This window comes from Maylandia zebra, linkage group LG7 (genome assembly GCF_041146795.1).
Source record: "Maylandia zebra isolate NMK-2024a linkage group LG7, Mzebra_GT3a, whole genome shotgun sequence".
In the NCBI taxonomy this organism is placed as follows: Eukaryota; Metazoa; Chordata; class Actinopteri; order Cichliformes; family Cichlidae; genus Maylandia; species Maylandia zebra.
The window spans coordinates 69,321,541-69,347,616 of NC_135173.1; the positions used below are offsets into that span (position 1 = coordinate 69,321,541).

Here is a 26,076-nt window from a genome sequence, read left to right on the forward strand (position 1 = left end):
TTTTCATATGCATGTGTTTATTGTGAGTTAGACTTGTGTTTACAAACATTTTTTTAAAAATACATGTAAATGTAGAGCAGGGATGTCAAACTCAAATACACAAAACTGGAACAAAGTCGCGGGCTAACATTAATATTTATTGAAATATATTTATTCCTCCAGATATAAGAATGAATCTTTTCTTATGGACTCAAACACGTTTTGCTGAAAAACTGAATATGGAACAAGCAAAGCTTAATACTAAACAATAGATATATTAGCTGTATAATACCAGTAGGCCAGCTCTAATAGTAATTTGGCATGGCTTCGCGGGCCAAATGTAATTAGGCTGCAGGCCAAATTTGGCCCGCGGGCCAGAGTTTGACACCTATGATGTAGAGAAATACAAATGCTTTAATAACTAGTATATTAGAATATTTTAATATATACCTTTATTAACATTATTATATAAGATGATGGTTCACAACAGACACAAAAAAGCAACAGTTACATGAAGAATAACCAATCAATCGAATAATCATGCAGTCTGCTATGTAGGTGTTATTCATATAATCGGATTGGATACTTCCTGAAGGTGAGTTGTGTTAGTAGACTACGTGAAGACATGCCACATGAGCACATTGGGACCAGAAAAGCACACTGCCATATGTTCTGTTACTGAGGAGCGTTTGAAGGACAAAGACAATAAAATTCTGAGAAAGATATTAAACATTTGAATGTTTTGAGAAACACATTAGTTGAACTAAAGTCCATTTGGAAATCCCCACAGGCAGTTATTTTGAAGTTTTAACTTAAACAACCTAAAATCCTAAGGTCAGTGAGTCAGAAAACGTGAACGAAAGATCATATGTGTGTGCTAATCAACAGGATAGACTGTAGCCTCAGGTGCATATTGTTAACTGGTGATTATGTGACGATGCATTTTATGCAGCGGCATTTTGAAACAGCTGCAGATGTGAGAGCAACGACTGCCTGACCTTCACATAAAGGGAGTTACAGTGGTCCAGACAGGATAAAATAAAAGCATGGATCAGTGTGCTGCCCAGAAAGAAGATTTCACACCTGCCAGTCGCCTTACATGATAAAAAATGGACTTCACTGCTCTAATTTGGCTGTCAGTAATAACAGGTTTAAAATATTATTGTTTAATATAATAATAATAAAAAGTTTAAGGCCAACCAGGTTTTACTGTTATCTAGAAATGCCAAGAGAGGTTTAATGGAGAGGCCATCCTTCTGCTTTAGTGGCAAATAAATGTGGCAGTCATCAGCGTAACAATGAAAAGAGGTCCCATGCCTTCTAAGGATGGATACTGTTTTCATCTAGAAAATACTTCAGTTGACAAAAAACAATTTTCTCTAAAACGTTGGAAAGTAAAGGCAGCTTGGAAATAGGCCTATAATTAGCTAATACCTTGTGATCAAGGCCAGGTTTCTGAAGCAGTGGCTGCACTACTGCATGTTTGAAATTTGCAGGAACCATACCAGAAGACAAACTGCTGTTAATAATGTCAAGGACATACTGCCTATACTAGGAAAAATGTCTTTGTGGGGGGACAGGATCCCGAGGGGAACCTGCGGGCTTAATATGGTGAACCACATCCTCTAAAGTGGAGAATGTCAGAGACAGAGGGGTCAGAGTCAGGAGCTTTGATCAGAGCCCTGGTGGTGCCAACCTGTTCAAGAAAAAAACTCAGAAAAGTATTGCAAATATCAGGAGAAACTTCCAAACAGACATTCAGTGGAGTATCAAGAACAGTGTCAATGGTCCTAAACAACACATGTGGGTTATGACTGTCGAAAGAAACAATATTTGCAAAATATTCCCTTTTTGCCTCTTTAACAGTGTTCTGGTAGCGATGCCAGCAGAATTTGAGAATTTGAAATGACTCCTGCAGTTTATCCTTTTTCAATCTCTGTTCTGCTCGACGACATTCCCTCTTAACAACCCGACTGCTCTCATTAAACCAAGGCTCAGGTTTAGCCTTCGGCTGCCTGGTTTTTAAAGGAGCCACAGAGTCCAAGACTGTTTGACAGCAAGAATAAAACCAGGAATTAAGCTCTTCTGTGTCAGAGGAAACAAAGTCAGAAGGGCCGCCGAGCTGATTAAAAGCAGCAAAAAAACTGCGCAGCAGTGGAGGGGTTAATAACCCGACAGCGCCAAGCAGGAGCGCCAGATTTAACTGCAGTATGTGTAAAACCAATGTTGAATAACACAGGCATATGATATGAGAGTGCACAGTCACAAATCTCCAAGTTAGTGACAGGCAGACCATATGACAGGACAAGGTCCAGTTTGTGTCCGTGCTCATGTGTAGGGCCAGGCACGGACTGTACCAGGCTAAAAGAGTCAATAAGGCTTAAAAAGTCCTTTACCAGTGGCTTATCAGGACAACATACATGTATATTAAAATCTCCAATAATAAGAACACTTTAGGCATAATCCCAGCTAAAAAAAATCAGAAACGTCATTTATGAAATTCTTAGTGTATTTCGGGGGGCGATAGATGACAGCGCAGAAAACCGGGTCTGTGCGACTCACCTCAAACGAGGTAAGTTCAAAGCTGGAGAACGAAGGCTGTAGAAAGTGTTACGATATAAATATATATTCTTAATGCTTATTTTCTGTTTATATTGTTTTATAGAGGCCAGACTAGGAGAACGCCAGTTTGAGCACAATGTCACAGAGCACTGACAGGAAACTGCTTTTGCAGAGAACAGGAAGTTTTAGTGCAGAGCTGCACAGGCGTATTAAGTAAACTGTGTGTCGGTGTGATGCAGTGCAGAAATATATATACGGATTTAGCTGGCAAAGAATTCAGACCAGAGTGTGTGTGTTCGTGTGACGGGTCTCCATTTCCAGAAATGTAAAATAAAGATCATTTTTGGAGCTTGACCACTCTGAGTCCAGTCTTTCTCTGTTGCCAAAAGAATTCAAAAGAACAGAATTTAATAATAGCACTGCTTCCATTTGTAATCCTGTGCCTCCACCTCTGCCCGACGTTCATGGTGAGTTAAAATAGCAACAATCGACTGGTAAAAGTTCAGATATAGCACTGGACTCATTGAGACACATCTCAGTCACAGAAAATCCAGATCACAGGAACTGAAAAAGTCCCGAAGAATAAAAGTTTTGTTTAAAACCAGGCAAACCGTGGGTGGAGCTGGAGCACGGGCTTCAGCAAGTCCAGAAACCTGACGCAGTGCTCTCAGGCAGTGTTGCCAACTTAGCGACTTTGTCGCTATATTTAGCGAGTTTTCAGACCCCTTAGTGACTTTTTTTCTAAAAAAAAGTCGCATATCGCTTTTACTCTCAACAAGCAGCGGGTGCTGTAACGCAGTCAGTTCTTCTTTTACTCTTTTACTCTTATGCTGTTTTGTGGATCACAAGGTTTAACTCCACCAGAGTGCTTATTTCGGGTCACTTTTGCCGGTCCAAGCCCGGGTAAAGGAGCAGGGTTGGAATTGTGACATTAAAAAAACAATAATTGCTAAAATAAATTTAATTTGTAGTTCTAAATAAACTCTAAATGCCTTTAGGATGTTTTTTACTCACTTTATGTCTCTTCCACAATGTTATTTCTCTCTCCAACAGTGAAGGTTACAATTACATTAGCATGACCAATTATGCAAATTAGGCAATGACGTCATTTAGTGACTTCTAGCGACTTTTAGGACCGCCAATAGCGATTTTCCTTACTGAGGAGTTGGCAACACTGCTCTCAGGTTTCAGAAATGTTCTCGGCTGAGGTTTGGGTGGGGAGGACGCGCAGTAGAGTATGGACTGATGGATGGATGGATGGAAATATTTTTTATTTCACTATAAATCATATAATCAAAGTTCGTAATGTAATAAAATCAGCTTCAGCTCCTTCTTCTCCTCTCTTTGGTAGTTTTGTTGTTGTAGTTTAACATAATGTTTGTTTGTATACGCAGAACTGGTTTTATTCCTGTCACAATAATAACTCATAATAAGGGTTAATAAGTGTTAGTAAAATAACTGGTGTTTATGTGGGTCTCAGGTAATTGCCCCCACACAAACCGAACTGTCAGAAGGGAAAAATCTTTGGCATCATCGAGAATGAGAAGAAGCACACTTGCACATTTTTCTTACACATTTTGCTCTGATCTGGTGTCACTGAGTCCTCGCAGAAGAAGAGTCGAGTTCACTAACAGGAGAACGAAGGAAGGAGGTAGAAGTAGATTATCATCTCACTGTAATTCTCTGCCCACAGCCTGGACTACCATTTGCTCAGCATCTCCACCTTGCACATGTTTCTGGATCATGTCTGTCTCCTCCTGTGCTGGCGAGGTGGTGGTTGATTCACGTGACACCTGTGGAAAACGGGACTCACCAGTTAGAATCTCTGCTTCATGTAGTTTTATTGACCTAGTTAGTTTTGGCACAGTGTCCTTAGTTATTTAAAGATTCAATTGGCCTGATTGATTTAAAAAAAATAGTGGTAAGTTATGTGTCTGTGACCTCTCTGCAAGTGTGTTCCTTAAGCTTTATTGAGACCCAGCAACCATCTAAAATACAGTGGGGCTATAATTATTTGATCCCCTGCTGGATTTATAAGATTTCTTACAAAAAAGGACAGTCCCTTATTTTTATGGTAGGTTCTGAAAATCTAGTGGAGCAAAAGTTAAATTTTTATAGCAGTTGTGTTGAAGGGCTTTGGGCATTTGCATAGAGTTTTTTTTATAATTAAAATAATCTTTCTAGAAAGTGCCTGGAAAAAGAGCAACATTTTTGGGCCCATTTTTATAACGTTTTCACGCTGTGGTGCTAGCGACCAGAAATATGCGGAAGTAAGGGCGGGAACAAATCAAGAAGGCTAGACTGTCCAATTTCACAGCCGCTCATTTCCAGCTTACCGGCCTCCTGAGGACCAAGCCCACGTAGCCCACAAAGGCCGGGTCCTCCGAAGGATGCGGCCTAGGTTTTGGGAAACAGCAAATACGTGAAAAGGCGTGTCTAAAAGTATTCTTAAAAAACAACTTAAAAAGTATTAAAATGCGTAAATGTAAATAATCCAAAGAATAATCACTGAAGTGTTTCAATAGTCCAGCTGAAAAGTTTGAGACAACTATTTTTTTCATGCTGAATAAAATCAAACCTGAAGCTCTGACTTTTAATTTATTTTCTCTCATTAACCTGTTGCAAAAAATCTGTTGCAATGATGTGTTTTTAAAGTTCACTAATATATAGAATAGAATAGAATAGAATAGAATAGAACCTGGCTGTGAATCCTGACTATTTCATCCAGTTTGGCTTTGAGGGCATCCACCTCTGCTGGTTCATCAAACGCCTGCAAACACAACAACATCAAAAATCACAATAAGAATAATACAAGCAATAGTTATAGTTTATCAACAGGCCACCTGGGCCACCATAAGTATGATTCCTTTTTTGTCCTTAGGTGAGGTTAAGAAGGCCTTTAAAGTTTTCTGTATTGAAGGAAAAATTTATTTATTAAAAAGGAAAGTCCAGGATGTGTACATCCTCATCACTGAAAGAGTGGCCGCTGGCCTTTAGGTGCAATTGCGGCCTTTTCCAAGCACTCTTTGAAAGGTACTCATTGATCAGTGGCTGTTGATCAATGAGCATGAGTGACGTAGATCAACCGGCAAATCAAGAGCTTCGCTTTTACGCTCAGCTCTCTCTTCACCACGACGGACCGGTGCAGCGCCCGCATCACTGCGTCCGCAGCACCAATCCGTCTCCGGCTCCCTTCTCCCATCACTCGCAACCAAGACCCCGAGATACTTGAACTCCTCCGCTTGGGGCAGGAACTCATCCTGGGCACTCCACCCTTTTCCAGCTGAGAACCATGGCCTCAGATTTGGAGGTGCTGATCCTCATTGCTTCACAATCGGCTGCGAACCGTTCCAGTGTGAGCTGGAGGCCATCACCCGATGAAGCCAACAGAACCACATCATTTCATTTCATTTATTTATTTATTTCACACTTGGTATAACAGATCAAACAAACCAACCACACTTTCTATCAACAAAGCACTACAACCATGTGTGAAAAGGAGCAGGAAGAAGAAAATATTCTTATTAAACCCTGCCCCCTATCTACAATCCAACTTATATTACAAGTGGGCACCAAAAATCAGGGAACAAACTAATATTAACATTTCTCTCCGGTCCTAACCCAAACCAAACAACAAATTTACAATCAGAATATACCACTCCACATAGTAACAGGGAGAAAAATAAAATTAAATAAATAAAACAAAAAATTATAAAGGATCCTTTTTCAATGAACTCCAATTTCATTCGCATTCTTCATATTGAGTTATCGTTTTAAGCATGTAACACTTTTTAAAACAATGTAAACTTATACAATTCTTTAAATTATAATGAAGAGAGTTCCACAGTCGTATACCCTCGTCGTATATCATCCGCGAAAAGCAGAAATGAGATTCTGAAGCCACCTAAGTGAAAGCCCTCCGCCACTTGGCTGCGCCTAGAAATCCTATCCATAAAAATTATGAACAGAACCGGAGACAAAGGGCAGCCCTGGCGGAGCCCATCGCCCACCGGGAACGAGTCCGACTTATTGCCGGCAATGCGAACCAAGCTCTTGCAACGGTTATATAGGGATCGAATGGCCCGTAGCAATGGGCCAGACACCCCAGAGTCCCGCAGCACCTCCCACCGGACACCCTGAGGGACACGGTCGAATGCCTTCTCCAAGTCCACAAAACACATGTGGACTGGTTGGGGAAACTCCCATGCACCCTCAAGTATCCTTCAGAGGATAAAGAGCTGGTCCAGTGTTCCGCGACCAGGACGAAAACCGCATTGTTCCTCCTGTATCTGAGGTTAGACTAGCGGACAAACTCTCCTTTCCAGCACCCTGGCATAGACTTTCCCAGGGAGGCTGAGCAGTGTGATCCTCCTCCCACATAGCAAGCAGGTCTGGCCCGGATCTGGCATCAAGCCGGCACTGCTGGCTGACTTCTGGCATGATAAGACGTGTGTCATCCAGATATGGGCCAGGCTTGGCATAGCTGGCACTGTTTATGCGATGGCATGCCATATCTGGCTCGATTGTGGTTTGGTTTATGTGGCCCAGGCTCATAGAAAACAAGCCTGGCTGGGTCTGACAGCTGCAGGGAGGAAGGACCTGCGGAAACGCTCCTTCATGCATCGAGGATGCAGCAGTCTGTCACTGAAGCAGCTCTGCAGTTTAGCAACATTTACATGCATGGGCTGGGAGACTCTGGCCAAAATAACATCTCTGATGGACAGAGTCCTTCTGTCTCCCACCACCTGCACTGGGTCCAGGGTGCATCCCAGAACAGAGCCGGCCTTCCTGATGAGTTTATCCAACCTCTTCCTCTCAGCTGCCGATAAACTGCTGCTCCAACATACCACACTGTAAAAAATGACAGATGCCACCACAGAGTCATAGAAGGTCTTTAAAAGCGCTCCCTGGACTCCAAATGACCTCAGCCGCCTCAGCAGGTAGAGTCTGCTCTGACCCTTCCTGTAAAGAGCATCAGTCCAGTTTATTATTTAGGTGAACACCTAGGTACCTATCCACAATGGGCCAGACACCCCATAACTCCCACCAGGTGGGAGTCCACTATCCCAATGGATGTTCACCGGTGTCAGTGTGGTGGGTCTGCATCTCCGGAAGTCCACCACCAACTCCTTGGTTTTCCCGGCGTTGATCAACAGGTGGTTCTGCTGGCACCAGTCCACAAAGTCCAGAGTCCGCTGTCTGTACTCTGAGTCGTCCTCACCTGTGATGAGGCCGACTATGGCAGAGTCGTCAGAGAACTTCTGTAGGTGGCAGCGTAGGGAGTTGATGGAGAAGTCTGCAGTGTAGAGGGTGAAGAGGAACGGTGCCAGCACAGTTCCCTGTGGGGCCCCCGGACTGCAGACCAGCGTGTCAGAGACAGCCCTGTGTCCTCACATACTGTGGGCGTCCTGTGAGGTAGTCCAGTATCCACTGGGACATGTGGTGGTCCATTCCTGATAGCTCCAGCTTGTCCCTCAGAAGTTGTGGCTGGATGGTGTTGAAAGCACTGGAGAAATCAAAGAACATGATCCTCACAGTGCTTCCAGGCTTCTCCAGGTGAGTCAGAGCTCGGTGCAGGAGGTCGATGATGGCGTCCTCCACCCCGATGCCAGGCTGGTAAGCAAACTGCAGATCCAATGAAGACAACACCAGGGGGCGCAGATGGTTTAGAACCAACCTCTCGAGGGTCTTCATCAGACCTGGATGACCTCTAATTTTCTGCTTCTAAATTCAGATTAAACTGAGGGTATTGTACATTATACAAAAAATTTTAGTACCATGGTATCTAAGCATATTCTTACTCTGGAGGGCAATGCTTTTGCCACCAGTAATGCTGTGAGGAATCTTGGTGTTGTTTTTTTGACCAGGGTATATCCTTCAGTAGGCATATAATCTCTGACTCTTTTCCTCAGCGTATCTTTAGTCATGCCTACCTGGTAGCAACACATGGCTACACCTCCCTCAGCCTGTTTGGGCCCGGAGGTTTTCTTCCCACTTAAAACAAGATCTAGAGTGTGATTAAAGTGGTGGGTGGGTTCTTTTACAGTTTGACAGAAGCCAATTGAGTCAAACAACAGATTAAATGCCATGTTGAGGCTGTCATTTTTAGCATCTACATGGATGTTAAAATCACCCACAATAATTATTTTATCTGAGCTGAGAACTAAATCAGATAAAAAGTCTGAGAAATCAGACAGAAACTCTGTGTAAGGCCCAGGTGGACGATAGATGATAACAAGTAAGACTGGTTTCTGAGTTTTACAGCTGGGGTGGACGAGGCTAAGCATCAGGCTTTCAAATGAATGTCTGGGTCTTTGGTTGATTAACAAGATGAAAATAAAGAGGAAACCTAAAATTCTTCAGTAAACATTTAAGGAGAAGACTTTAGAGTGGTTTTAGTTTAAGCAAACAGAGTTTAAGAAACATATCAAAATGTTGGCAGCCCGTCCCAGGTGACCTTACCTGTGTAGTAATTGTGCGCAGAACATCCAAACAGCTGATCTGGTCTCCAGGAAACAGAGGCAGATTCAAGTGAGTCAGTTTTATGGTGTTTGGTTTGGGAATCCTCAAAGGATCCTGGAGACCATCACAGAAGTCTGCCAGCTCACTGGGGAACACATTAGAAAATATTAAAGTCCATTAGAGACTATTAGACTGTTACAGTGGAGTCCATTATAGTGCAGAACCATTTTTGATTAGTGTTAAGGTTAGAAACCGTCACCGAGCTCAGTCTCACCTGTACTGTATGACCTGCGAGCCACTGGGGTCAAATCTCCTCCAGGTTTCATAAAACATCTGGAGGTGATCATCACTCAGCATCTCAGCGTCCTCAGGGCTCGCTGTGTTGAAGAGCTCCAGGATGACAACGATGAACAGGTGGATCACCAGCAGGCAGAAGAGGAGGATGTAGGAGCTGAAGAAAACAATCCCCACCGTCGGGTTGGCGCAGTTACCAGGCTCAGGTAATCGCAGGTCGCAGTCTGGAGGCGTGTTCATGATGGGACTCAACAGGCCGTCCCACCCCGAGGACATGGTGATCATAGTCATGCTGATGATGCTGTTTCCAAATGTCTTGAAGTTAAACATGTCATCGATCATCATCTCATGCTTCACGTAGGCAAAGTTAAACATCCCAATGATGGAGAATGTGTACACAATTAGGAAGAAGAGCAGGCCGATGTTGAAAAGGGCAGGAAGTGACATCACAAAGCCCATAATCAGCATCCAGATCCTTCTGGCAAACCGAATGTGAGGGAACGCTCCACATAAGGTGAACAAACGACCCAATCGCATAACAGAAAAGAGAGAGGGACTGACGAAATATTTTTCCAAGATGTCAGCTAAGAAGAGACCTGCAACAACAACAACAACAACAACAACTATTTGTATAGCACATTTAAGACCGAAGGTACACCAAAGTGCTTCATAAAAATGTTCAAACATAACAGATATGAGACCATAACAGAGTACAAATAAGCTAAGAATTGAGAAAAGCTGGTTAAACAAAAATACAGATAAAATAAGAAATAAAACATCAGAGTGTATTTTAGAAAATAAAATCACTGAGTATTCATAAATATAAAGTGGGGGTATACATACAGTGGTACATCAATAGAAGATAAATAACAGCTGGATGAAATATAGGGAATGTGCACTTGACTAACCGAAAACGCTCGGCCACACAGCTAAGTTTTTAACTGTGATTTAAATGAATGGATGGAATCAGAGGCGTGAACGGCAGCAGGAAGATTGTTCCAGAAGCTAGGGCCTGCCAGGACAAAAGCACGGTCACCTCTGGTCTTTAGCTGGGATCTAGGCTGCACCAAGAGTAACTGTCCTGATGATCTTAGGGCTCTCCTGGGGATATACGGATTAAGGAGTTCAATGAGGTAGCACGGCGCAGTATTGTTTATGGTTTGAAAGGTGAGCAAGAGAATTTTGAACTCAATGTGGTATTTGACAGGGAGCCAATGCAGGTCAGCGAGGACTGGGGTAATAGAGGCAAACCTTCTGGTTCCAGTCAAAAGGTGTGCCGCAGCATTCTGGACAAGCTGCAATCTATGAAGAAGGGCAGAGACCAAAGTAAAGGGAATCACAGTAGTCTAATCTAGAGGTCAGAAATGCATGGATAGGTTCTCAAGGTCCTATGTAGTGCTTGGCCTTGGATATTTGACGCAGTTGGTAAAAACTAGATTTAACTACCAAGGATCAATGTTCCCTCTAATGTTTCACGTGTCTGAGCGAACACACAAACTCCCTGAGCGTCCCTTGGACCACTGTGAGCACCAGCAGACGTGTGCACTGTGGTCACGCCAGCATCTAATCCATCCAATTTACATGGTTTATTAAAGTAATCAAATTACAGCATTTACATTTATCTTAGACGACTTTTAATTAACTGCTTTAGGCCACTTACAATGTTTTAGAAAAATTGGTTTTGTAGCATGTTAACACTGCAGGGAGTGCAGAATTATTAGGCAAGTTGTATTTTTGAGGAATAATGTTATTATTGAACAACAACCATGTTCTCAATGAACCCAAAAAACTCATTAATATCAAAGCTGAATGTTTGTGGAAGTAGTTTTTAGTTTGTTTTTAGTTTTAGCTATTTTAGGGGGATATCTGTGTGTGCAGGTGACTATTACTGTGCACAATTATTAGGCAACTTAACAAAAAACAAATATATACCCATTTCAATTATTTATTTTTACCAGTGACACCAATATAACATCTCCACATTCACAAATATACATTTCTGACATTCAAAAACAAAACAAAAACAAATCAGCGACCAATATAGCCACCTTTCTTTGCAAGGACACTCAAAAGCCTGCCATCCATGGATTCTGTCAGTGTTTTGATCTGTTCACCATCAACATTGCGTGCAGCAGCAACCACAGCCTCCCAGACACTGTTCAGAGAGGTGTACTGTTTTCCCTCCTTGTAAATCTCACATTTGATGATGGACCACAGGTTCTCAATGGGGTTCAGATCAGGTGAACAAGGAGGCCATGTCATTAGTTTTTCTTCTTTTATACCCTTTCATTCCAGCCACGCTGTGGAGTACTTGGACGCGTGTGATGGAGCATTGTCCTGCATGAAAATCATGTTTTTCTTGAAGGATGCAGACTTCTTCCTGTACCACTGCTTGAAGAAGGTGTCTTCCAGAAACTGGCAGTAGGACTGGGAGTTGAGCTTGACTCCATCCTCAACCCGAAAAGGCCCCACAAGCTCATCTTTGATGATACCAGCCCAAACCAGTACTCCACCTCCACCTTGCTGGCGTCTGAGTGGGACTGGAGCTCTCTGCCCTTTACCAGTCCAGCCACGGGCCCATCCATCTGGCCCATCAAGACTCACTCTCATTTCATCAGTCCATAAAACCTTAGAAAAACCAGTCTTGAGATATTTCTTGGCCCAGTCTTGATGTTTCAGCTTGTGTGTCTTGTTCAGTGGTGGTCGTCTTTCAGCCTTTCTTACCTTGGCCATGTCTCTGAGTATTGCACACCTTGTGCTTTTGGGCACTCCAGTGATGTTGCAGCTCTGAAATATGGCCAAACTGGTGGCAAGTGGCATCTTGGCAGCTGCACGCTTGACTTTTCTCAGTTCATGGGCATTATTTTGCGCCTTGGTTTTTCCACACGCTTCTTGCGACCCTGTTGACTATTTTGAATGAAACGCTTGATTGTTCGATGATCACGCTTCAGAAGCTTTGCAATTTTGAGACTGCTGCATCCCTCTGCAAGATATCTCACTATTTTTGACTTTTCTGAGCCTGTCAAGTCCTTCTTTTGACCCATTTTGCCAAAGGAAAGGACATTGCCTAATAATTATCCACACCTGATATAGGGTGTTGATGTCATTAGACCACACCCCTTCTCATTACAGAGATGCACATCACCTAATATGCTTAATTGGTAGTAGGCTTTCGAGCCTATACAGCTTGGAGTAAGACAACATGCATGAAGAGGATGATGTGGACAAAATACTCATTTGCCTAATAATTCTGCACTCCCTGTATTGGAAGTAAAAATAACTTGAACTCCAATTTTGAAAACACAACTTTCTTTTTTTTCTTTTTTTATAAAGCTCTGACTTGTATTATGAGTATGACTCTGTGGGAGAGAGTATGTAACTCTGTCTGCAAAATACAGTGAATAATGACCAATGTTGGGCAATTAATTATATAGTTACTTCTTCAAAAAAGTAACTAAGTTTTGCAAACAACAAAGCTTTTTGCAGCTGTTTACCTAAAAATGCAGCAAAGGCATTTTTTAAACAAACATTTCAAACTATTTACAGAACAATCAGCTGTTCTGCATCAAATCTGATGCCACACAAATTATTTGTGCCACTCCAAAAAATAATTTCTGTCCACTATGAGATGAAGGAGAACAACAGCCTGATACCTGCAGGCCTGACAGCAGCAGATGTATCACTGCTGTAACACCTGTAACACTCAATTCAATTCAATTCAATTTTATTTATATAGCGCCAAATCACAACAAAAGTCGCCTCAAGGTGCTCAGCAGTCGCCTCATTGTTCTGACACACACAACAAAACTATTGACTACACTACACACTAGCTAAACGTCGCAACACACGACAACACACTAACTACACACTCCAAACACGCTAAACGTCACAAATCTCTCACACCTAAACAACTAAAGGCCATGTTGCCATATCATTTTTTGATTGGTCGACATGGTATATTTTTCGACCAATAGGAAAGGGTGGGTTTTTTTGGTGTTGTTTTTGCTAACAGGCTTTCGAGCGGTTTCCTTATAAAACGCCGTTTTTACCGTTTCTTCCTGCAGTAAATATAAAAACGACAGTATTCAGGAAGGAAAACAAACACTGCAGATATTTTTATCATAACTCTGGTTTTACGTGGCCGATCAACACAATTTAAAAACTGGTATAAAGTCCACACTTTGTCCGTCAGTTGTTCCGTCTGTCCTGCTCACATCTCCGATGGTTGTACACGTTGTCATTAACGTGGCTTCACTCCACATCAGCCGCTTTGCTCGCTAAAACACCGGCGTCGGCACATAAGGACGCTGTCATAGCCTGTCAGCGACGTTGATTAGCTGTGTATATACGAATGTGAATCGCATCATTGGCTGGACTTTGGGATAAGGTGGCATCGTTCTGATCCCATACGGGAGCAGCCAGTCACTGACTCACACTGCAGAACAGAATTGTTAAAGTTTTCATTTTAATTTCAATTCAGGTGCCAGCAGTGCACAATTGCCCATGCGTGCAGCTTAGAGGGAACATTGCTGAGGATACTTGTTTGTCAAACTTAGCTGTTAAAGAGGACACCTAAGTTGTTAACAGTGCCAGAAAGAAAGGTGCCAAGGGGTCCAAGAGTATCAGCAAATTGGCCCTGTGAAATATGGTTGTCGAACGGCACGATTTCTGTTTTCTTCTTGTTCAATATAAGAGAGTTATCAGAGAGCCAATCTTTGACCTCTCTCAAACACTCTGTTTTGGTGCTATGGCGTGGTTTAAAGCTAGACTGGAATTTATCACTGATATTATTTGCATCCAAGGAGGCCTGCGTCTGTGAGAGGACCATCTTCTCCAATGCTTTAGACAACAATGGAAATAACACAGACACACCACACTCTTTCTTCTGCTTTTGATGCCATAAGTGGAGGTTTTCCACACAGGCCAGGTTTGGATTTGGGGTTTTTCCCCTTAATAATAAACACATTCATTTAGAAACTTCAGTTTGCGTTTACACGTGTTATCGTTGACAAATATTTTCATTGTTTGATCTGAAACATGTAAGTGTGACAAACATCAGGAAATCAGGAAGAGGGCAAAGACATTTTAAACTGCAGAAACCATGACACGGACTGACTTTAGAGTAAAAACAGGGAACATTGTACTTCCTGTTACAGCCCGCAGACATTTGCAGTAACTAACCAAACTGAGATCAGATAAGAAAAGAAGATTGTTTCTGTGTGTAGGACTCACCTATAATGGACAAAGTGAGAACCACAAAGTCCACAATGTGCAAGACATTTCTGAAGTAATGCTGTCTGAGTGCAATGATCTTCAGGATAAACTCAACAAGGAAGATGGCCACAAGGATGAGATGGATCCAGTTCAGGACAAGTGACTTCTCCTCACTCTGATCATCAGTCTCCACCATTAGAACCACCATGTTGAAGAAGATAACCACCACCATGAAGATCTCAAAGTACAGAGCGGTGACCAGGTCAAACAGCCAAGCCAGGCAGCAATTCTGGAGACAAAGACGTAAGCTTTAAACACTCCGGCAGTCAGTCGGTTTGCTGACACTGCAAATAGTTTTCAGTAAAAACCCTCTTACAGGAGAAACTTTGTGATTCAATGTTATCTTAATCACTGCTGAAACAGAATTTGTTTCTTCACCTCCACAGTAGGAGGCAACAGGCTAATATATGAAGGCTGGTGTAAGAGTCTGATTGACAGCTGATGACTCTCTCTACTGCACAAAATGAGACTCGTCCTTACAGTCATTAATCTGACAGCTCTAACATTCATTACCTTTATTACTGCAACGCCTCCATACGTGCCTTCACGTGCTACATATGAACATATATCCATAAGTATCTGGACTCTGATGCGTATTTTAGTGTCTGCACACCGTGAGTTTTAAAGGTTTGTAAAAATATTCCATCAACTGTTGTTTCATGCAGTCCCCCGTTTTCAGAGGCTCAAAGGTGACAAACAGTAAAGCCCATTCCCTCATTATTCAATGAAAGTTTGAGCAGTTACAAAACCTGAAACTGATTCAAGGTGTTGTATTTAGGATCAGAGCATCTAATTGAGTCAAGGGGATTCTTGAGGAGGTTGGTGAAACTCTTTGAAAGTCTACGATCAATACAGAGAGTTTACAACAAGATGCAAACTACTGGTTACACTCAAGAAGTGCTAGAATAGATTTTACCAGAAAACATCTAAAGGAGCGTGTACAGGTCTGAGAAACATCTTTGGGCTGATGGAAGCGAGATGAACTTTCAAATCAAATCACTTTTATTGTCACATCACATGTGCAGGTACTCTGGTACAGTACATGCGAGTGAAATTCTTGTGTGCGAGCTTCACAAGCAACAGAGGTGTGCAAAAATACAATAACATAAGAACAAGCAAAATATAAGAATGGGTAAATCTGAGAATTATATGAATAAATATATGTACAGTATAAGAGTGTATGTGCATTACTGAATGTGTATACTAAATATAAATATCTACGTGTGTGTGTGTCTATACATATTTTAAAAATTAAATAGAATAAATAAAATATATAAAATATACAGAGGTTGGCAGTTGGACATGTGCAAAACAAGTGGCATTTATATACAGTGTGGAGTGCAAAATGTTGAAGTTCCAGTAGTGAAGCTGAGGTGTCTATCAGAATCAGAATCAGAATACTTTATTGATCCCTGGGGGAAATTATTTTTTGTTACAGTGCTCCATTTTAAACCAACATTAAGACAAGACAGACAATACGCTAACTAAGAATAGTACAATATATACATATATATACATACATACATACATAAGTCACTTATAAATAAATAGTTGGAAAAGAAACATGTGTAGCTGTAGCAGCAAACAGTGTGTTAAGTGGATGCGTTGTACAGGGAGATGGCCACAGGCAGGAATGATTTCCTGTGTCGTTCAGTGGTGCTTTTCGGTAATCTCAGTCTCTCACTGAACGAGCTCCTGTGACTGACCAACATGTCATGGAGTGGGTGGGAGGTGTTATCCAACATTGTCTTTATCTTGGACAGCATCCGCCTCTCCGACACCACCTTGAGGGAGTCCAGCTCCATCCCCACAACATTGCTGGCCTTACGGATCAGTTTATTAAGTCTGTTGGCATCTGCGACCCTCAGCCTGCTCCCCCAGCATGCAACAGCATAGAGGATCGCACTGGCCACCACAGACTCATAGAAAATCCTCAGCATTTTCTGGCAGATGTTGAAGGACCTCAGTCGCCTCAAAAAATAGAGACGACTCTGGCCCTTCCTGTAAAGTGCTGTGGTGTTTTTAGCCCAGTCCAGTTTATTGTCAATGTGTACTCCAAGGTATTTATAGTCCTCCACAATGTCAACACTGACCCCCTGGATTGAAACAGGGGTCAAGTGTTTCCTGGTCTTCCTGAAGTCCACGATCAGTTCCTTGGTCTTTGCCACGTTGAGCTGCAGATGATTCTGCTCACACCACGTGACAAAGGAGTCGACCACAGCCCGGTACTCTGTCTCATCATCCCTGCTGATGCATCCAACCACCGCAGAGTCATCAGAAAACTTCTGAAGATGGCAGGTCTCTGTGCAGTGGCTGAAGTCTGTGGTGTAGAGGGTGAAGAGGAAGGGGGAGAGGACAGTCCCCTGTGGTGCCCCTGTGTTGCTAATCACCTTGTCAGACACACACTGTGGGAGACGTACATATTGTGGTCTTCCTGTCAGGTAATCAACAATCCAGGACACCAGAGAAGCATCCATGAAGTGTTCAGCAGTCTGATGGCCTGATGGAAGAAGCTGTCTCTCAGTCTGCTGGTACGGGACCGGATGCTGCAGAACCTCCTTCCTGATGGAAGCAGTCTGAACAGTTTATGGCTGGGGTGACTGGAGTCCTTGATGATCCTCCCCGCTTTCCTCAGGCAGCGCTTCCTGTAGATGTCCTGGAGGGAGGTGACCGTGCATTTACGGACTTCCTAAAATCCACAAAGCTGTCCCACTCAGACCCATAGTCAGTAGCATAAACTCAGCCACTTATAACATTGCTAAACACCTTGCTACCATCCTTGCTCCTCTCGTGGGGAACACCCCACACCACATCAAGAACTCCACCGACTTCACCGACAAGGTCCAGAAACTTACCCTGGATCCAGATGAAACCATGGTGTCCTTTGATGTAGTCTCTCTCTTCACTTGCATACCCACCACGGAGGCCGTGGAGACTGTCAGAAAACGACTACAAGAAGACAGCTCCTTGGAAGACAGGACCAACTTCACACCCGATCAGACCTGCACACTGTTAGACCTCTGCCTCACCACAACATACTTCAAATACAACGAAGGCTTCTACAGACAAAAACATGGCTGTGCCATGGGCTCCCCCGTGTCACCTATTGTAGCCAACCTTTACATGGAGGAAGTGGAAAGAAAGGCTCTTGGCTCTTTCAAAGGAAGAGTACCCAGCCACTGGTACAGATATGTGGACGACACCTGGGTCAAAATCAAGACACAAGAAGTGGAATCCTTCACTGCGCACATTAACGCTGTGGATAAAAACAAAGTTCACCAGGGAAGACACAAAGGACGACTGTTTGCCTTTCCTGGACTGCGCTGTGCACATTGAAGAGAACGGCAACCTCAACATCGAAGTTTACCGGAAGCCCACACACACGGACCAGTACCTCCTCTTTGACTCCCATCACCCTCTGGAACACAAACCTGGAGTAATTAGGACCCTACACCACCGGGCAGAACATGTTCCCTCTAAGCCTGAAGGGAAAAAGAAGGAACACACACATGTAAAGGAAGCACTCAAAACGTGCGGCTATCCTAAATGGGCGTTTTTAAAGTCAGCAAAGAGGCACAGAAAAGAAGACCAGACACCAGCGAGGGAGGATAAGAAGGACAGACGCAACAACATTGTCATCCCCTATGTAGCCGGTGTATCAGAGAAACTCAGGAGAGTTTTCTCCAAGCATGACATCCCGGTGCATTTCAGACCCAGCAACACGCTCAGACAAAAACTGGTTCACCCGAAAGACAAAACTCCTAAACACAAACTTAACAACGTGGTGTATGCTGTACAGTGCAGCGAGGAATGCTCAGACCTCTACATTGGAGAGACCAAACAGCCACTTCACAAGCACATGGCACAACACAGAAGAGCCACCTCCACAGGACAAGACTCAGCAGTCCATCTGCATCTTAAGGATAAAGGACACTCTTTGAGGATGCCAATGTTCACATTTTGGACAGAGAGGACAGATGGTTTGAAAGAGGAGTGAAAGAAGCATCTATGTCCACTGTGAGCGACCATCTTTGAACAGAGGCGGGGTTTACGACACCAACTCTCTGCCATCTATAATCCAGTTAACATCCACTCACATCCTGAGGCATCTGACCTCAGGAAATCACATGATAAGGTGGGGCCAGGTTTCACAATGAGCTCACCCGAAACTCTGGCTGATTGTGACCCACACCCGTTTTCACACCTTGGCTCATGTGATTAGGTAGAGGATCATCAGGGGGTCCTTTGTATCTCTTTGGGGGGAAACTCCCACTAGGTTTATATCTGGGACTCTCCACCATTTGACCTTAGAACTGAAGAAGCTTCTCGGATGAGAGGTGAAACGTCTTCAAACAACTAACGGTTCTCTTTCCAAGCTCCTTAGATTCCCATTTCTTTGGCATTTTTCACAAATTCAGCAAAAGAGCTCAAAGATACAACTTGAAACTGGCTGTTTCCTGAGTTGTGCATCATGTGTGGACACAACATTAGTTCATCCCTTGAGTTAGGAGCCTCTTTTATGCCTGAATGTGTCATGGTCTACGGTGGGTGGCTGGGGTTTCCATTAGGCTCCTGAACTGACCTGGGATCCGCCCCTGGGCAGGGCCAACTCCAGCTCCTGCACACCTGGAGCCTATTGCAGGCAATCAAGCCAGAGGGATTTAAACCACACATCGATGTTCACTCACTGCCAGTTCGTCTTCAACCCATGTTGGTAACAGGTCTTGTGCTTCAAATTCTCGCTGTGATTTATCTTACTAACAAAGACTCTTTTGTACTACAGTGCTGTACCCACCCTGGCTCACACTCCACCTCCGGACTCGGGATACCTAGTGATCGTTCTGGAAATCCCTCTGTGCCTCACCTGCCTGCCCTCCTGCCATCACACTCCATCTGGAGCCCCGGATCTCAGGTCAGCCTTTCCACGCCACTCAGCCTCCCCTGGATCTTCATCACCCCCCTCTCAAACACTCCAGGTCCCTAAACTGCAAGTAAGAATTGCTGCTCTTATACTGGCCACTTCTGAGCTGCCTTCACTACCTGCCTAACTCCTATATCCTCTTCCCTCAGTGTGACTGTTCCCCACTCAGCTCCGTTCCGCTTCTCAGGCCTCGTTCCCTCGCCCTAGCCACGTTCCCCTGGGCACGCCACACCAAGGCTCCACGTCTCGTCATTTTCTGTCTTTGCCACGTTTCTTTTTTCCCCTTTGCACTTAACCGTAATAAACTGTTAAATCATCTACTGTCTCCGCTCTGGGTTTCTGCACCTGAGTCCTATTCAGTACCGGCCATCCGTCGCCGTGACAGAATGGGTCAGAGTTGGGTAATCTTCTGAAAGTGGTCGGGTACAAGGACTGGGCTGAAAATGAAAATCAGCCAGCAGTTGACAAAGACTGAAGAACTATATCTGAACTGACCTGAGGTTGTGGAACAGTTTTGTTGCATTTTTCAGAGAATCGTTTCTTTATGGTGCTCAAATATTTCTGCTGCTGGTCCGTCACAAAAACATGTTTCCCTCCGAAGTAGAGATGAGAGACAAGAGCAAAGTTAACTGACAGAAACAGGAAGAACGAATTCAGCCAACACTGTGGAGCTTCTACAGACTGATGCCCAACTGTGTGTGTGTGTGTGTGACCTATCTTGTGTCTCTGCTGGTGGATCGTATCAATGATGACTCTAATGAAGAGGTTCAGCGTAAAGAAGCAGCCGATGATAATGAAACAGATGAAGTACAGGTACATGTACACATTGATCTCGTAGTGCGGCTGGTCTTCCACCTACACACACACACACACACATACAGTGGTTTTAACACACACACACAGTAGTAATATACCAGTAATAACAGCAACAGTAACAGTACTGATCCAGCGTGTATACTGACTTGTCTGGAGTCCACAGCTGCATACATGATGCCCATCCAGCCTGAAGACGTCCCCTGACCCACAATCAACACAGAGTTTCATTAGAAAAACAATGAATTCAAGCTGTATTACTAAATGATACTGACTTTAGTTAGCTTGGTTATGTTTTTTCCACACAGTTGATGGTTTTATGCATTCTAACTAACAAGTTAGAGTGTTCACACTGACCATGATCAGCAGCGACAGGAAACCCATCCCCACATTGTCAAAATTAAACGTCCACGTCTTCCAGTTGACCTCAGAGAAATTCTGATCCATCAGTGAAAAGCATTCAGTCTTGTTGTTCACCACGTAAAAGGAGAAAAGCTCCTCTGAAGTCTCATTGTAACAGTAAGAAAACTTTCCTGCAAACAGATTCACTCCTATCACGCTGAAGACAAGCCAGATGACCAGAATCACCAGCAGCATGCTGAACATGGAGGGCAGCGTCACGGCAAGCACCTTCAGCACCACCTGCACACAGACAGAGACAAAAAGGTCTCTGCTGTGAATCAGCTCACATCCAGTTAATAAGCTGCCTCCACGTTGGCTCTCCATCCAACAGGACTTTAGTTCTGCCAGGAAAGTTCACTATTAGCTACTGAAAGACCTGAAAACCTGTAAACAAAAACTAAGCAAATGATATACAACGTAAACAATCATTCAACTTGGGGTGTAAATTGTGTGACATGCAAATGGTTTTATACTAGGGTTACAAGGCATTGATAAGTCCTGGTAAGACCAGTCGCCTCTCACACCTCTGTCATTAGGACAGCTACACCCTGGGGAACCCAGTCTTGTGCCTGGCTGAGCAAACGGAGCACAGCCGCCAGTCTGTGGAGTAACCTCCTCAAGTATGGACAAACTTTCCTCTGAACGTCAAAGGACAGTGTGTTCTTTTTGTGTGGTCATACAGATTTGGGAGGCTGAATAACAGGTTGGCGATTAAAACTCACAAATGCAGACCTGCACGCATTACTGAGACAAAAGTGATAAAGTCCTTCTGCTTACACCAGCGATTAAAATACCTGGGCCACGTCTGTAGGATGGACAACCGAGAAATAAGAAAACAAAGATTGTTTGATGAACGCTCCCCGAGTTGGGTGAAATCGAAGAAACTGTTAGGGACAGATACCCTGCAAATAAGGAGAATGATGATGGATAGGACAAACTTTCAGTGTCTATGGGAAATAACAGACACACCCTAAGGAGTCAAATCTCCTAAAAAGGGAACACAATGATGAGTAGAGCAAAAGAGAAAGTCACACGAACTCTACAAATCATTTAACAAGTAAAGAATTTTATAAATATTTGATCTTCTTTCTCTAGCAGAAGAGTACACCTACATCCTGCTCGGCAATGTCTGTATCTGTATGAGTGCCTGCCTCACCCTCATGCCCTTGAAGCGAGACGGGACCCTCAGAGTCCTCAGAGCTCTCAGAGGCCGGCTGGTGTATCCAAGCATGTTGCCCATCAGGGAGAACAGAGACACCTAGAAGACAGCACAGCGGTGACAATGTGATCCACCTGTCTCTAATAATCGGCTACAAGCCACAGGCCTTCGAGATGGCAGTTGTTAAACATTACTTAAAACCAACCCCTTGTCCCAGCTGTCTTAGCTAATTATAGGCCAATCCCCAGCCTTCATGTTATCGATTCTTGAAACAGTAGTTGTCAACAGCTAACAGATCATCTGCAGAGGAATGGCTTATTGGAAGAGTTTCAGTCAGGTTTCAACTGTAGGAAATCAGGTCTTTGCTCTGTCTTTTGTATAATGTATCTGTAGTGATCTTTGAATGGTTTCTGATGCAGGGGACTGTTCTGCTATCATTCTGTCCAGTGTTAGTGCAGCCTTTCATACCATTTACCATAACATTCTGCCTGACAGGCTTGAGGTTCAGGCTGGTGTATGTGGCTCTGCCTTAGACTGGTTTTCTTCTTACTTATCTGATAGGACCGTCTCTGTTAGAACAAACCATTGCCTCTGTTGAAGTCATTATGATCAAAGTTGTCATTGTTGTGTTTAAAACTGTAAACCTTTTCTTGAACTGCGTGCAGATATTTTTCCTCCCCTAGATCTAGCATGGTGGGGGATGCTATTAGCTATAGCGTTTAACTGCAGGCGCGCTTGCATGTAAGATTCTGGTTTCCTTATTTAGTAATGAATGTTTACTTCCTGCCATTTATGGGCTCACCTGTGCTTGTATATGGTGGACCGTTCAAGGAGTTGAGCCATGTACGGGGTGTAATATTGGATTCTTCTCTGGCTTCCACTTGCATATAAAATATTCATCATATTGCTGTTCATTTCATTTAAGTAACATTTCTAAGTTATTTTTAGACTATTGTAATAACCTGTTTTCCAGCTTGGACAAATCATTGCTTTCTTTCTTCATTCACAGACTCTGGATTTTTTGGTTGTTCCCTGTAAATGACTAAAGACGAGGGGGCACAGAGGCTTTCAGTCTGTGGCACCAAGGCTGTAGAACAGTCTACCACCACAACTACACTTAGTGGACTCTGTGGACTAAAATCTTTTTTTAAACAGGCTTCAGGATTTTTATTGGAATGATTATAGGTTTATTTATTTATTTTAAAACTACCTGTTTAGTTTATTTTGTTTTATCAAATATTTTTATTGAATATTTTAGCACTTAATGTTCAGATTTATTTGACCCTTTTGTGTACAGCAACTCTGTGAAAAGTGCTTAATAATAAATAAACCTAATAAATAAACTTTGCTTACTACTCATAGAGTTCACAGCACAGAAACAGCTTTAGTGAAGGTTACAAATGATCTTCTTATGGCCTCTGACAGTGGACTCATCTCTGTGCTTGTCCTGCTAGACCTCAGTGCAGCGTTCGATACTGTCGACCATAATATCCTATTAGAGCGATTAGAACATGCTGTAGGTATTACAGGTACTGTGCTGCAGTGGTTTGTATCATATCTATCTAATAGACTCCAGTTTGTGCATGTAAATGGAGAGTCCTCGTCACACACTGAGGTTAATTATGGAGTTCCACAAGGTTCAGTGCTAGGACCAATTCTGTTTACATTATACATGCCTCCCTTAGGCAGCATCATTAGAAGACATAGCATACATTTACACTGCTATGCAGATGACACCCAGCTCTATCTGTCCATGAAGCCAGATAACACACACCAATGAGTTAAACTGCAGGAATGTCTTAAAGACATAAAGACCTGGATGGCCGCTAACTTTCTGCTTCTTAATTCAGATCAAACTGAGGTTGTTGTACTCGGCCCTGAAAATCTTAGAAATATGGTATCTAACCAGATTCTTCCTCTGGATGGCATTACCTTGGCCTCCAGTAACGCTGTGAGGAACCTTGGAGTCATTTTTGACCAGGACATGTCCTTCAACGCACATATTAAACAAATATGTAAGACTGCTTTCTTCCATTTGTGCAACATCTCTAAAATTAGAAATATCCTGTCTCAGAGTGACGCTGAAAAACTAGGTCATGCATTTATTACTTCCAGGCTGGACGACTGTAATTCATTATTATCAGGAAGTCCAAAAAACTCACTGAAAAGCCTTCAGCTGATCCAAAATGCTGCAGCAAGAGTCCTGACAGGGACTAGAAAGAGAGAGCAGATTTCTCCTGTTTTGGCTTCCTGTTAAATCCAGAATTCAAAATCCTGCACCTCACATACTCTTAAACCAATAAGGTCTTAAATAATCAGGCCCCGCCTCAGATGGCCCCGCCCCTCCCTGAGCCTGGTTCTGCTTGAGGTTTCTTCCTGTTAAAAGAGTTTTTCCTTCCCACTGTTGCCAAAGCGCTTGCTCATAGGGGGTCATATTATTGTTGGGTTTTTTCGGTTTCCTTAACATTACTGTAGGGTCTTGACCTTATAGTGTAAAGCACCTTGAGACAACTGTTGTTGTGATTTGGTGCTATATAAATAACATTGAATTGAACTCGATTAAATTGAACTGACCTCATTGTACAGGAGAGTAGTGAAGCAGCAGGTTCATCTTACCCAGCCTGACTGTGTGCTGTTAGTTTATCTGTTCAAACTGAAACAACCCCATTTCTTTACTACAACGTCAAATACTGACATCCTGTCAACGCCGCCCACATCTCAGACATGAACAGCCCGTCCTTTAGCTTCGGTGCCATCACCAATGCTGAGGTGGGTCTATGATCCCCAGCTCCACACATGGTTAAATGCCCCACATCATTTTTCGTTCATTCCAAGATTTAGTCAGAATACTCTTACTGATACAACCCTCCCCATTTACCCAGGCTTGGGACCAGCACTAGGACAACACTGGCTTGTGGTCCCTCCGTGACTGGCTTTGTAAAATACTGCCAATAATCGGTGCTGCCGATTGTGCTCTTACATCTAGGATGAGGAAGTCGAGCCAGCACCAGAAGCTTGTGAAGTATTTCTTGAATCCAAAAGCGATCCACTTCAGTAGCATCTCCACCAGAAACACGAAGGTGAACACCAGGTCTGCCATCTTCAAAACTCTCTGCAAGACTGGACGATGCCCCAGGTAGATGTCCTCAAAAACCTGTTCACAAACACACGCCTGTTTACTCACAACAAGCAGCATATGAGACGATCTAAGGACAACCACTGTCATTCTAGCAGTGTGACCTTCTGGTTTAACAGACGACCTGCTGTCCTGTTTGTTCTTCATGAGCTCTTCTTTTCTGTCTGTGTTTTTTCCCACCACCCTCCGACACATCCAGGAGATGGCTGCTCCTCCCTGATTCTGGTTCAGATGGAGGTCTCTTTCTATTAAAAAAGGGATTCTTCCTTCCCACTATCACCAAGGGCTGCTCTTGTCATCTGATTGTTGTGATCCTCTCTCTAATATTGTAGACTGTGATCATCTGCAACTCTGGCGCTTTAGTGAGGGGATGTTTTGTGTCTTTCAGAGCAGCACCTCTGCAATAATAAGACATAACTTTTCTACCCATGAACAGGAAACCACCCCAACAGCTCCAAAACCCAAAAAGGTTGATTCAGTTCATCTGAACGTTTTCAGTGGGAGAAACGTTTCATCATCATCAGGTGACTTCTTCAGTCTCAGCGGACTGCAGGTTTCCAACCTTATAAACAGTAGATTGCACAAGCAGATGACACAACACAGAAAAGCCACCTCGTCAGGACAGGACTCTGCAGTCTATTCACACCTACAGGCCAGTGGACACTCTTTCAATGATGAGGATGTAACATCCTGGACAGGGAGGAATGCTGGTTTGAAGGCGGAGTCAAGGAGGCCATTTACGTGAAAAGGGAAGGACCATCTCTGAATGGAGGAGGGGCCTAAGGGTACATCTGTCACCATCTTACAATGCTGTGATTGCAGCCATTCCCCAACTCTCTGTGAATGGGACTCATGGTTATTGATCAATCGTCTTTGATCAATGGTCAAAAGAATTTGCATATTAACGATGAAGGAACTGACCTCCCAGCCCATTGTTCCTTCAGTGGTGCTAGTTTCAGTCAGTGTGCAAATGTCCTGTTTATATGGTTGGAGACCTGCAGTCAGCTGAGACTGAAGACGTCCCCTGATGATGAAAGTTTCTCCTGAAAACGTTACGACCAGGTGTACAGATTC

General features: G+C 43.3%; 1 protein-coding gene across 4 annotated transcripts in view; it reads right to left on the reverse strand.

The window, feature by feature from the left end:
* Window positions 1-3,285: 3,285 nt before the first annotated feature.
* Window positions 3,286-26,076, reverse strand: part of LOC101470416 (sodium channel protein type 4 subunit alpha B) — a 45,739-nt gene continuing 22,948 nt past the window's right edge. For 3 of the 4 annotated variants that reach the window (XM_024799407.2, XM_024799406.2, XM_024799405.2), the window contains 11 exons: window positions 24,847-25,020; window positions 21,864-21,965; window positions 20,663-20,947; window positions 20,455-20,508; window positions 20,210-20,347; window positions 19,988-20,092; window positions 14,530-14,800; window positions 9,278-9,893; window positions 9,004-9,148; window positions 5,240-5,311; window positions 3,286-4,334 (listed from right to left, as the gene is read on the reverse strand). In XM_024799407.2, coding sequence (XP_024655175.2) covers window positions 4,212-4,334; window positions 5,240-5,311; window positions 9,004-9,148; window positions 9,278-9,893; window positions 14,530-14,800; window positions 19,988-20,092; window positions 20,210-20,347; window positions 20,455-20,508; window positions 20,663-20,947; window positions 21,864-21,965; window positions 24,847-25,020 — 2,085 coding nt within the window. In that variant the 3' untranslated portion in view covers window positions 3,286-4,211. Of the gene's footprint in view, window positions 4,335-4,877; window positions 4,939-5,239; window positions 5,312-9,003; window positions 9,149-9,277; window positions 9,894-14,529; window positions 14,801-19,987; window positions 20,093-20,209; window positions 20,348-20,454; window positions 20,509-20,662; window positions 20,948-21,863; window positions 21,966-24,846; window positions 25,021-26,076 lie in introns of all 4 variants that reach the window. The other variant, XM_024799408.2, reaches the window with a different exon arrangement.